The 10745-nt window shown below is 65.6% G+C and overlaps 5 protein-coding genes across 5 annotated transcripts in view; 3 read left to right on the top strand and 2 right to left on the bottom strand.

Annotated features, from left to right (window-relative positions):
• The window catches only part of PFL1_06577 (uncharacterized protein), a gene marked incomplete at both ends in the record, with an annotated part of 3833 nt that extends 3273 nt beyond the window's left edge, over window positions 1–560 (top strand). Inside the window, one exon of the mRNA XM_007884120.1 lies at window positions 15–560. Coding sequence (XP_007882311.1) covers window positions 15–560 — 546 coding nt within the window. The remainder of the gene's footprint in view (window positions 1–14) is intronic.
• A 1699-nt stretch (window positions 561–2259) lies between these two features.
• On the top strand, window positions 2260–3984 carry PFL1_06576 (uncharacterized protein; the record flags this gene model as incomplete). Its single annotated transcript, XM_007884119.1, has 1 exon — window positions 2260–3984. One exon carries the CDS (start codon window positions 2260–2262, stop codon window positions 3982–3984), a length of 1725 nt encoding a protein of 574 aa, XP_007882310.1.
• A 741-nt stretch (window positions 3985–4725) lies between these two features.
• Window positions 4726–5925, top strand: PFL1_06575 (uncharacterized protein; the record flags this gene model as incomplete). Its single annotated transcript, XM_007884118.1, has 1 exon — window positions 4726–5925. One exon carries the CDS (start codon window positions 4726–4728, stop codon window positions 5923–5925), a length of 1200 nt encoding a protein of 399 aa, XP_007882309.1.
• A 250-nt stretch (window positions 5926–6175) lies between these two features.
• Window positions 6176–7473, bottom strand: PFL1_06574 (uncharacterized protein; the record flags this gene model as incomplete). The annotated part of the gene is made up of 2 exons (XM_007884117.1): window positions 6176–6475; window positions 6619–7473. 2 exons carry the CDS (start codon window positions 7471–7473, stop codon window positions 6176–6178), a joined length of 1155 nt encoding a protein of 384 aa, XP_007882308.1.
• Window positions 7474–7969: 496 nt separating this feature from the next.
• Window positions 7970–10745, bottom strand: part of PFL1_06573 (uncharacterized protein) — a gene marked incomplete at both ends in the record, with an annotated part of 3114 nt that continues 338 nt past the window's right edge. Inside the window, 7 exons of the mRNA XM_007884116.1 lie at window positions 7970–8006; window positions 8122–8182; window positions 8285–8417; window positions 8552–9269; window positions 9378–10250; window positions 10346–10427; window positions 10602–10708. Of these exons, the coding sequence (XP_007882307.1) occupies window positions 7970–8006; window positions 8122–8182; window positions 8285–8417; window positions 8552–9269; window positions 9378–10250; window positions 10346–10427; window positions 10602–10708 (2011 nt within the window). The remainder of the gene's footprint in view (window positions 8007–8121; window positions 8183–8284; window positions 8418–8551; window positions 9270–9377; window positions 10251–10345; window positions 10428–10601; window positions 10709–10745) is intronic.

The following is a 10745-nucleotide window of genomic DNA, read 5'->3' as shown; positions in this document are numbered from 1 at the left end:
CGCCGGTGCTGAAGCTGCGCAACCAGTTTGTCAAGCAGCACTCGGTGCGCCTCTCGCCGTCGACGACGTCGGTGCTGGTCCAGTTTCCGCTGCGGGTGCTGCGCCAGCCGACCAAGCAGGCAGCCGAGTCGAACGCCCCCGATGCAGCAGCGGGAGGTGCGCGGTCCAGCGACGGCGGCGGCGACGCAACGAGGAGCGATGTTGACACGCGCCGCAACGACGCCGTCGAGGAAGGTGATGAGGTCGAGGATGCGAGCGCGCTGGCTTGGCCGTGGCGGTCGAGGATGACGTTCAATGGCCGCGAGATCACGGGCAGGTGGTCGAGCAACCTCGCTCGGCGTGCGCTGCCATCGAAACCGAGCCAGACCGATCTCGACCCCACGAGCGACAGCCACCACCACCACCACCACGCCGAGGTGGGCAGCGTGTCGTGCCAGGTCCGCCTGGTCGCGCCGACGCGGGGCATCAACCGGTTCGAGATCCACATCTGGCCGCACGAGTCGTGCGAGCCCCTCCGTGGCCTTGCGCCCGAACGCTACTGCATCTACATCTCCAGCTGAGGCGTGCCCCGGCGAGGTGGAGCGCAGTGGAGCACGGAGCGAGGCAGAGTGGGCCACAGGAGCGTTGGGAAGCCGGGGGGTTGAGGGGATCGACGTCGACGCTTGCGAGATGCGGGTGCCATCCCCCCCCCCCCCGCCGACGCCCTCTTTGTACTTTTACCATATCATGATATCGTGCCCCTCGTGCTGTTTTGAATGAAGCAAGGGCTTGTGCGTTCGCTCGTGCATCGTCCCTCTGGCACGAGCAGGGCATGGCAGCTTGACAGCCTGGGAGCGCATCGAGCGGGGGGGGGCGGGGCTGGTCAGACCGCGCTCATGCCTACATATGGTCAGAGGCACCGGCGAAATGGCCGGAACCCGAGGCCATTGGACCGCAAACCCAACCTCATCCTCTATCTGCCTCTGCCTCGATGGACTTGTCCGCATAGGGCACTATAGACTAGGCAACAAGACCGACCAGCCAGGGCCATCGAGCGCATGCCTCTTGCGAGATCCAACGACGACCACAAGGCGCTTGCTTGGGTGGGTTTGATGCTTTCGGGACCGCTGCTGAGAAGGTGACTTTAGCCTGGCCACACCTCGCCCCGCCGCGCCCTACCCTGCCTTGCCTGGCCGTGCTGCCGCGGCTAAAATGGGGATTTATCGAAAAAGAGGACCCGCCGCGCCGCCGGGCGTTGCCTGGCCTGGCCTGGCCGCGCGGTCATTTGGCGAGCTGTCGAACTCGGAGAAAAAATCCTCGACGGCCTAAGTACCAACCGCAGGCAGGGCCAGGGCCAGGGCCAGGCCCGGGCTCCTTCCGGACGTCGTTTTTGGCCGGCGCGATTGCCCCGTCGGCTCGGTGGCTCCTCTGCCTGCGGGCCTGCTTGACCGACCGCGACAGAAAGTTTTGCCCACCGTCGTCGTCTTCGTGTTCGTCGTCGTCGTCGCAATGGCCCCCGTCGTTGATTGGACCGCTCAGCAAACCATCCCATCCCCGCCCACCTGCTCGCTGCTGCAAACCGAGAAGCGGAGAGAAAAGAGGGGCAGAGGAACTCAAACGATGTCGTGATCCTCGTCCCCATCGCGCCCTTCTTGCAAAGGCAGGCCACTGGCCAAACGGCAACCAACCCGGCCTGACGTCGGATTGGCCACTCGTCGCCAATGGATGGTGAGGCGCAAGGCGTGCTGCTTGGGCAGTAGATCGACGACCAAAGACGGTCTCGACTCGAGTCCCCGTCCACCGTAGACGAGGACCGCCGAGCCACATGGCCCCATCAGAGAGCACCCTCCGGTCCGGGTCGGGTCCACCTTCTTGCAGCTCATCGCCACCGTATCCTGCCCGCCCGGACACGGCCAAGGCGTGCTAGGTGCAGACAGAGGCCGCGAGCCGCCTGCTGCCTTTGTCCTGTCGACCAAGATCAAATTCGCCATACATCGTCCCCCCGCGTTGGCGACGGCTGGAGTCATACGACGGCAGAGCCACACACAGACACGAGGGCCCCCACCTTGGCCAAAAGTCTATAAGCATCCGCACGGCCGCGCCTCGCCTTTCTTCTCGACCCCACCTTCTCCCCCCTTTGCTTCCGCCCCCCTCGTCGCCCGTCCGTCCGCTCGTCCCTTCTGGTCACAGGGTCAGCCAGCGGCCGCTCTCCTCTCCTTGCCTCCTCACCTCCATCTCCACCTCTCCCCTCTTCCGCCTGCGACCCGCACGCCACTCGCCATGTCCGAACACGACGCCAAGTCGCCCGTCGTCGCGCACGAGGAGGGCGGCATCATGTCCTACGAGGGCCAGCAGATCGTCGCGCCCTCGATCGGCAAGTCGTACCCCTCGACGCCCAAGGAGCTCGACAGCGAGGACGCATCCAAGCAGTCGCGCAGCAGCACCCCCAGCCCCTTTGACCTCGGCCACGGCGGCGTCGGACAGACGGCGCGCAAGCTCAAGAGCCGCCACATCCAGATGATTGGTATCGGCGGCGGTATCGGCACCGGTCTCTTTGTCGGCGCAGGATACGCACTCGCCAACGCCGGCCCCGTCGGCGTGCTGCTGGCCTTCACCCTGGTCGGCTCTGTCTTGGTACCCGTCATGGAAGGCCTTTGCGAGATGGCCGCCTGCCTTCCCGTCTCGGGCTCCTTCATGCACTTTGCCACCCGCTTCATCGATCCCAGCGTTGGCTATACGCTAGGCCTCAACTACTTCTACTGTTACGCTATTGGCATCGCAAGTGAGCTTAGCGCAGCCTCGTCGGTGATCCAGTACTGGAACCAGGACATCAGCATCGCGGTCTGGATCACCATCATGTGGGTCCTGATCGCGGCGCTCAACCTGGTTGGCGTCAACTTCTACGGCGAGTCCGAAGTCATCACTTCGATGGTCAAGATCCTCGCCTTTCTCGGCCTCATCCTCTTCGGCATCATCATCGACCTCGGCGGCGGACCGCACCACGACCGACTCGGCTTCCGGTACTGGAACGACCCCGGTCCGTTTGCGCAGTACGCGGGCATTGCTGGCGCCAAGGGCCGCTTCCTCGCCTTCTTTTCGGCCATCCCCAATGCCGCCTTCACCTACATCGGCGTCGAGACCGTCGTGCTCGCCGCGGGCGAGGCCTCGAACCCGTCGAAGCAGATCCCCAAGGCGTCGAAGAGGGTTCTTTACCGCATCTGCGTGTTCTACATTCTCTCGATCCTGATCATGGGCATGATCGTGCCTTACAACGAGCCGCGCCTCAAGTCCGACGGCCTCTACTCGGCCGCCTCGCCGTGGGTCATTGCCATTGACCGCGCCGGCGTCGCGGTACTGCCGCACATCATCAACGCCGTCATCCTCATCTCGGCCTTTTCGGCGGGCTCGAGCTACGTCTATGTGGCCAGCCGGTCGCTGTACGCCATGGCGCTCGAGAAGCAGGTGCCAAAGGTGTTTGCCATCGTCGACAAGCGCGGCGTCCCCTACCCGGCCGTGCTGTTCTCGCTTTCCTTTGGCGCCTTCAGCTACCTGGGCGTCTCTAGCGGCGGCGGCACGGCGTTCCTCTGGCTCTCTTCGCTCTCGACGGTGGCGGGCCTGTTTGCGTGGGCCACCGTCAGTTGGGCCTACCTGCGCTTCCGCAAGGCGACCATCGTGCAGGGCTACGACCGCAGCGCGCTGCCCTACCGCGCGCGGCTGCAGCCCTACACGAGCTGGTTCGCCATCGTCGCGCTGGCCATCATCATCGTCTTTTCGGGCTGGTCGACGTTCCTCAATGGCAACTTTACCGCCACGAGCTTCCTCACGTCGTACCTGGGCATCCCGCTGTTTTTCGTGCCGTGGATCGGGTACAAGCTGTGGTACAAGACCAAGATGGTGCGCATCGAGGACATTGACCTCGACAGCGGACGGCTGGACCCCAAGGACGAGGTCGAGGAGCCCACGCCCACCAACGCCTGGGGACGCTTCCTGGCCTGGGTCTTCTGAGGCCGGCCCCGCTGCGTCTCCTCTCCCTGCCCTTTCTTTCCCTCCCCCCCCTCTTGGTCCTCTGTCGCTCTCCAACAGCAGCGACGAGGCCTGACCCCATCCCATCCCATCCCATCCCATCCTCATCCTGCTCCTTGTTCCGCGCCGTCTCGCCGGCTCCATCTGCATCCGCAACATGATACCCTCTCTCGACGCATTTCAACATGTACTACTAACCAATCACGACCCCCGGGGTTTCATTTTGCCGCACGCCGTCACCGTCCCCCCTCTTTCCCTCGCCTCTTTCTCCAAGCTCTCTTGTATTCTCCTCGCAACATCCCAAAAGCGTCCGCTGTGGAACGCCTTACGTCTCTATACGAATCGAAGACGCAACGATAGACTTGTTCGATGATGAGGTCGTTGAGCGGTGGCCCCATTTGGGGGGCGAAGGTGTGGGGCGCGTGGAGACGGTCCTCCTGGTCGTCCTGGCCTCCACATGCGAGGTGCTGCGGGCACGACGCATCGACGCCGCTCGGACCGGACCGCCTTTCTGCCTGCCTTCGCTACCGCCTTCCATCGAAAGGGCACGTCAGTCATCGCGGCCTGCCTGCTCTCTTCTTCCTTTGCCATCCTTTGAGACTCTTCCCGCCACCACCATCCTCCACCACCGCCGTTGCTGTCGCTCCTCTTCCTTTTCCACGCCGCTCCATCTCATCTCATCCCATCCCGTCTCCCCCTCTCCCCTCCCTAACGGGCAACGCGATGACCTCGACCTCAACCTCGACCTCGACCTCGGCCTCGGCCTCGACCGCCAAGTCGCAGCGCATCCGGGTCGGCATCATCGGGGCGGGCGAGGTGACGCAGGTGGTGCACCTCCCCACGCTTGCCTACCTCTTTGACCGGTACGTCGTGACGGCGCTGTGCGACGTCTCGGCCGAGGCGGTGGCCTACTCGGCGTCCAAGTGGGGCATCGCGCGCACCTACACCTCGAGCGCCGAGCTGGTAGCCTCGCCGGACGTCGACCTGGTCCTGATTGCGAATAGCGACGAGTACCACGTCTCGTGCGCCCTCGACGCTGCGCGGGCGGGAAAGCACGTCTTTATCGAAAAGCCAATGGCCCTCACCCACCGCCAGGCCCAGGCCGTGCACGACGCCGCGCACCAGCACGGCGTAAAGATCTACGTCGGATACATGCGCCGGTACGCTCCGGCGTTTGACGAGTTCCGCCGCCTGCTGCGCGACTGCGGACCCATCCGCCACGCCATCGTCAAGGACATCGTCGGGCCCAACGCCTTTTTCGTCGCCCAGTCGGCCACCGAGCCGCGCAAGTTTGTCAACGACATCCCCGCCGACGCCGCCGAGGACAAGGCGCGCCTCGCCAGGGACATCCTCGTCGAGGCGCTCGGCGACGACAGGGCCGCATCGCCCCGCCTCGCCGCCGTCTACCGCCTCCTCGGCTCCCTGGGCAGCCACGACCTCAGCTTCATGCGCGAGGCCCTCGGCGGCCCGCCCACGCGCTGCACCAGCGCGTTTGCCTCGCACGACGGCCAGTTCATCTCGGCCCAGTTCGAGTACCACGGCCGCCGCACCACCCAGGCCTCGAGCGCCGACCCCAAACACGAGCAGCAGCCCCCCTTCAGCGTCCTGTACACGACGGGCATCCACAACGTCGGCGTGTTCGAGAGCTTCCTCGAGGTGTACACCGACGACCGCATCCTCCGCATCGACATCGACACGCCCTACGTCAAGGGCCTGCCCCTCCGCGTCACGGTCAAGGAAAACGACGAGCGCGGAATCTACTCGGAGCGCATCGTCCGCACCAGCTACAAGGACGCCTACACGGCCCAGTTTGAGCAGCTCCACGACGCCATCACCACCGGCACCGACCTCAAGACGACGCCCGCCGACGCCGCACAGGACCTCGTCGTGTTTGACATGATCATGCAGAAGCTCGAGGCGTGAGGCGCGGGCCGAGCCTGGCCGAGATGCCCCGACGTCGATGTTTCCAGTTCCATAGATCCGGCCTGTCGTGCCGTCGGCGGCTCGCCCCGGCAACTACCGCCTGGCTTGTCTATTTGCACCCGGCTCCGCCTCGTTCTACAATGCCACGGCGGGTCGGCTGCCCTGCGCGCTCGTCGAGAAGCTTGTTGTCCCCAGCAGTCCCGCATCGGTGGCGGCCCGCGCCGGTCCGCGCCGGCGCGGGTCCCACGCCTCACTTTTTTCTCGCCTTTTCGGCGAGGCGCTCGAGGAGGACGCCGGTGCAGCTGGCGAGGGCGGTGGCCTCTTCCCTTTCGGCAAAGGCGCAGCCCGCCCAGCGGATCTTGGCGTCGGGCGCGACGAGGTACGTGTATCCGACGTGCTTGTTGTGGTAGCCCATGGCGTCGCGCTCGAGCTCGAGCGACTGGTCGCTGAGCAGGTAGGTGCGGTGCAGCGACTCGGGCACCTGCGAACGCAGCGACGAGAGGAAGAGCGAGATGAGGTACGCCTTGAGCGTGTTCTCCTGGATGTTGATCTGCGCGTGCGTGCGGGCGAGCGGGCCCGGGAGAGAGAGGAGAGAGAGAGAGAGAGAGGGAAGGGAAGCGTGTCAGTAGTGCGCGTGGTGAGAGGAGTGTGCCCGGCAGGGAACGAGCGGCAAGCTCGGGGCGTCGTGCTCACCATGACGAGTTGGAACTTGGGGTGGTCGCCGTACGTCCTGAGGGTCTGCTCGTAGAAGCTCTTGGTATGCTCCTCTGATATCTTGGAATTAAGGAGGCAGACGACCGAGACTTTGCCGGGAAAGAGGTCCGAGGTGTGCGTCTTTGAGCGGTCGGCGAGGCAGGATCCGGCAATGTCTGGGAAGAAGAGGGCGCGGTCCTCGCGGATCAGGGTCGAGGGGGCGCGCCACGTCTTGCCGCCGTGGGAGCGGATGGCGTGGAAGTCGTGGAAGTAGCCGCGCGTCGCCTGCTTGACGATGGCGCGGCGCTTCTCCATCCGCCGCTCCTGCGACACCATTTCCTCGCGCCGCTGCGCCCACGTCTTTTTCGCGCTCGTCGGCCGCACCGCCACGCCGAGCGGCGTCGAGAGAAAGGGGAGCGGCAGCTTGTCCAGCTGTGTTGGGGAGGACGAGGATTCCACTACGAGCGGCTTACTTGGCCCCGGCGGTGGCGCTGCTGCTGCTGCAGCGGCGGCGGTGGCGGCGGCGCCGGATGGTGGTTCAGAGGAGGGCGAGGCCGGTGTGCCGCCGCTGCTGCTGCTGCTGCTGCTGCTTTCCGCCGAAGAAGAAGCTGAAGGTGTCGACGTGGCTGTCGAGCTCGATGAAGCCGAGGAAGAGCCCTTCTTGGCAGACGAGGCTGAGGAAGAGGAGGAGGAGGAGGAGGCAAGGCATCGCGGCGAAGGACGGGAGAGGGATCGTGCCGCCGACCGCAGGGAAGCAGACGAGGGCGAGGAGCAAGGAACGGCGGGGGCGGCAGCGGGCAGGAGCGTGGTGCGAGCCAGCAGCGTCGAGCAGCTGGACGCGGCCGATCGGAGCATCGTGATCCTTGTACGTGCGTGCTGCGGCCTGGTCCGAGGGATGACGAGGTAGGGAGGGTGGAGCGCGTGCCGTGGCAGTGGTTGCGGTGGTGGGCAGGGGAGCGGCGAGAAGCAAGAAGGAAGCTTTCCTCTTTGCTCCGCAGGCCAGCTCGCCATCCCGTCCAGCCCGACCCGCACCGCTGCTTTCCCGACACCCGAGAACGTCACCAGGGCGCTTACATAATCATCCACCCGTGCGCCCTTCAGCACGAATCGTCCTTCGAGCAGATCACGGCGCGGCTTCCGACAGGCAAACAGGGCAGAGGGGGCACTGTTTCGATGGCCGGACAGGGCAACAACGGGGTTGTAAAAAGACATGGTGAGAAGGAAAAAAGAAAAGGGCGCAGAGCGGAGGAACGGAAGCAGAGTACGGCAAGCAACGAGGCGCACTGGGCGGGCAAGTGAGAGAGGGAGAGGTAGACGGGGCGTAGGCGGCGTCTGGCTGTCCGCTTTTTCTTCAGTTGGCAATGCGATCATACGACCAGATGCGGGCGCTGCGCGGCGGGGCGAGGCAAGGAGCCACGAGGGGGGTTCAGGGCGGTCAGCACGCGGTCAGCATGGTCATGTTCGACGGGAGGCAACGACGGTGCGGCCGAGGGTCAAACTCACTTGAAGTCGCCGCTTCCCGTCGCCAGCAAGCCACCGGCAGGGCTGAGGTTGATGGCAATTACTGTGAATGCAGCGTGGGGCAGAGGGACGGGCGATGCAAGGTCAGAGGGACGTCGCCACGGTCGCATGATGCTGGGGCGGCCCAGGCAGTACGATCACTCACCCGAATTCTTGTGGCCCTGCAGCACAAACTGCGTCTGGGCCGTCTTGGGGTCCCAGAACTGGACGCCGCGGTCCTTGGATCCCGAGGCCACCCACTGCCCGTCCGGTGAGCACGAGACGGAGAGGACGTAGTCCTACAGGTGCGGTCGAGGTCGAGGTCGACAAGGTGGAACAGGAGGAGAAACGAGAAAGGGCGCAAACGAGGAGCAGTCAGCGCCTGTGTGCGTCACGCGGCCCACGACGGAAAGCGGGGGGGATCCGTTCTCACCTTGTGCCCGAGGAAGGTGGTGGCGCACGTCGCCTGGCCGCCCTTGTCCTCGGCGCGGCCGCCCTCCTGGGCCGCCTTGCTGGTGCCCGTGAGGTCCCACAGCTTCAGAGTCTTGTCCAGGCTGCCGCTGATGAGGCTCTTGCCGTCGGGCGCGAAGCTGACGCTGTAGATGCTGTCCTTGTGGCTCTTGAGCCGCTCGAGCTGCTGGCCCGTCTGCGTGTCCCACACGCGCACCAGCGTGTCGAGCGCGCCCGCCGCCACCAGCCGGCTGTCGGAGCTGATGCTGACGCTCGTCACGCCCGCCTCCGACGGCCCGTGCTCCAGGCCGGGGCTCGTGTAGAGCGTGTGCAGCATCTGGCCCGTCTCGACGTCCCAGATGCGCACCGTCTTGTCGCCCGAGCCCGACGCAATGATGCGGCCGTCTTTGGAGTAGTCGAGCGAGTAGATCTCCTGCTTGTGGCCCGACAGCAGGTTCTTGACCTTTTTCTTGGCAATGTCCCAGATCCGGATCTGGCGGTCCTCGGCGCCCGTCGCCAGGCACTTGCCGTCGGGGCTGAAGCAGACGCTGCGGATGTAGAGGTCGCCCTTGCTGTTGGCGTTCTGATCGGTCAGCACGCACGTCTTGGCGCCCGTCTTGGTGTCGTAGATCTGCGCGCTCCGGTTGCACCCCGTCGCCAGGTACTTGCCGTCGGCCGAGAAGCGGACGCAGCACACGACGCTGCGCAGGGGCGGGCGAGCGCCATCGAGACGAGGGAGACCGGCACTGTCAGCAAGCGGATATCACGCCCGAGGCAACCACCGCCACCGCCACCGCGCGCACACTCACCTCTCATGCAGGAACGTGTGCACCAGATTCACGTCGAGCACCCGCTTGACCTTGGGGTTGAAGATGGCGAGCCAGTCGCTGCCCTCCTTCTTCAGCTCGCGCGGCACATCATCCGGGTCCATGTCGCTCAGGTTGGCCAGGCTGACGTTGCCTGCAGCCGCGCTGGTGCCGGCTCCGGGCGAGACAGTGCCGCTGGCCGAGAGCGCGGCACCGTCGGCCGTCGGTCGTTCCGTCGCCGGCCCGCGCTCGCGGTCACGCCCCTCGCGATGCGACACTTCGCGGCTGTACGACGAAGACGGCGGGAGCGGCGGAGGACCGTGCGGCGACTGCGCCGGACCGGGTCCGGGACCTGGGCCCGGGCCTATGCCTGGAGGGCCCCCGCGCTCGCGGTCACGATCCCACTTTTCCTCTCTCGGTCCGCGCTCGCGATCCCGCTCCTCCTTCTTGATCCAGCTGTCGCGCTCGCGCTCGCGTTCAAACCCCGGGCTCGGAGGTCCGCCGTGGTACGATCCCGGTCCTCCCTCGACCCGCATCCGCTTGCCATCCTTGGCGTTGGCGGGTCCTCCAGGCCTGCCCGCCTCCCGCTCCCGGTCGAAGCCGTTTTGCCCTCGTCCGTACGAGTCTGGTCCGCCGGGTCCGGGGCCGCCATTGCTGCTGGGCCCTCCAAAGATGCCTGCGCTGGATCCGGCGCCCGAGCCCGAAGCAGGCGGAGCCGCTCCGGCCGAGGCGATCGGCGGAGGTCCAGATGCACCTGATGCGGGGAGGTGCGGCGGACCACCGACGGGAGCGCCAGGAGGCGCTGCGGCGCCGTGTTCGGCCGACAGGCCGCGAGAGTCGAGGATGCTGCGCAGCCTCTTGACTTCTTCCTCGTACCTGAGCGGGCAGAGCAGGCAGCCGGGTCGAGAGGCATGTCAGCCCTCATCGACGCAAAGCGCAGACGCAAACACCGGGCGGCAGCGGCAACTTACTGCTGGATGATCTGGGTGTGCCTCTTCTCGAGCTCAAAGATGTGTGTCTGCATCAGGACCACCTCGTTCATCTGCTGCGTAACTGTGGCAGAACAAAAGCGCGGGGGGCAAAGATACGTTGTCCGGGCCGGGATCATTCAAGGGTCAGCCGGCTATTCCGTCCATGCAGCGAGTCCAGAGCGATTCGACCCCCCTTGCACACAGGATGAGAAAGCGCGGAAAAGGTGCGACACTGCGCAAAAGCTTCGACACTCACTTCGATGCTCCATCTCGTCTCTTTGAGCCTTGAGCTGGGCAGCGTCGTTGCCGAGCAGGTCAAACTCGTGCTTGACGAAATCGAGCAGGTCGGAAAGGCGTCCGGAGCTGGCATTCTGGGCGGCAGCAGCAGCCGCAGCAGCGG

The sequence above is a fragment of the Pseudozyma flocculosa genome, assembly GCF_000417875.1.
Source record: "Pseudozyma flocculosa PF-1 unplaced genomic scaffold scaffold00027, whole genome shotgun sequence".
In the NCBI taxonomy this organism is placed as follows: Eukaryota; Fungi; Basidiomycota; class Ustilaginomycetes; order Ustilaginales; family Ustilaginaceae; genus Pseudozyma; species Pseudozyma flocculosa.
The sequence above is the reverse complement of the archived record's forward strand: the minus strand, read 5'-3'. Positions and strand labels throughout refer to the sequence as shown.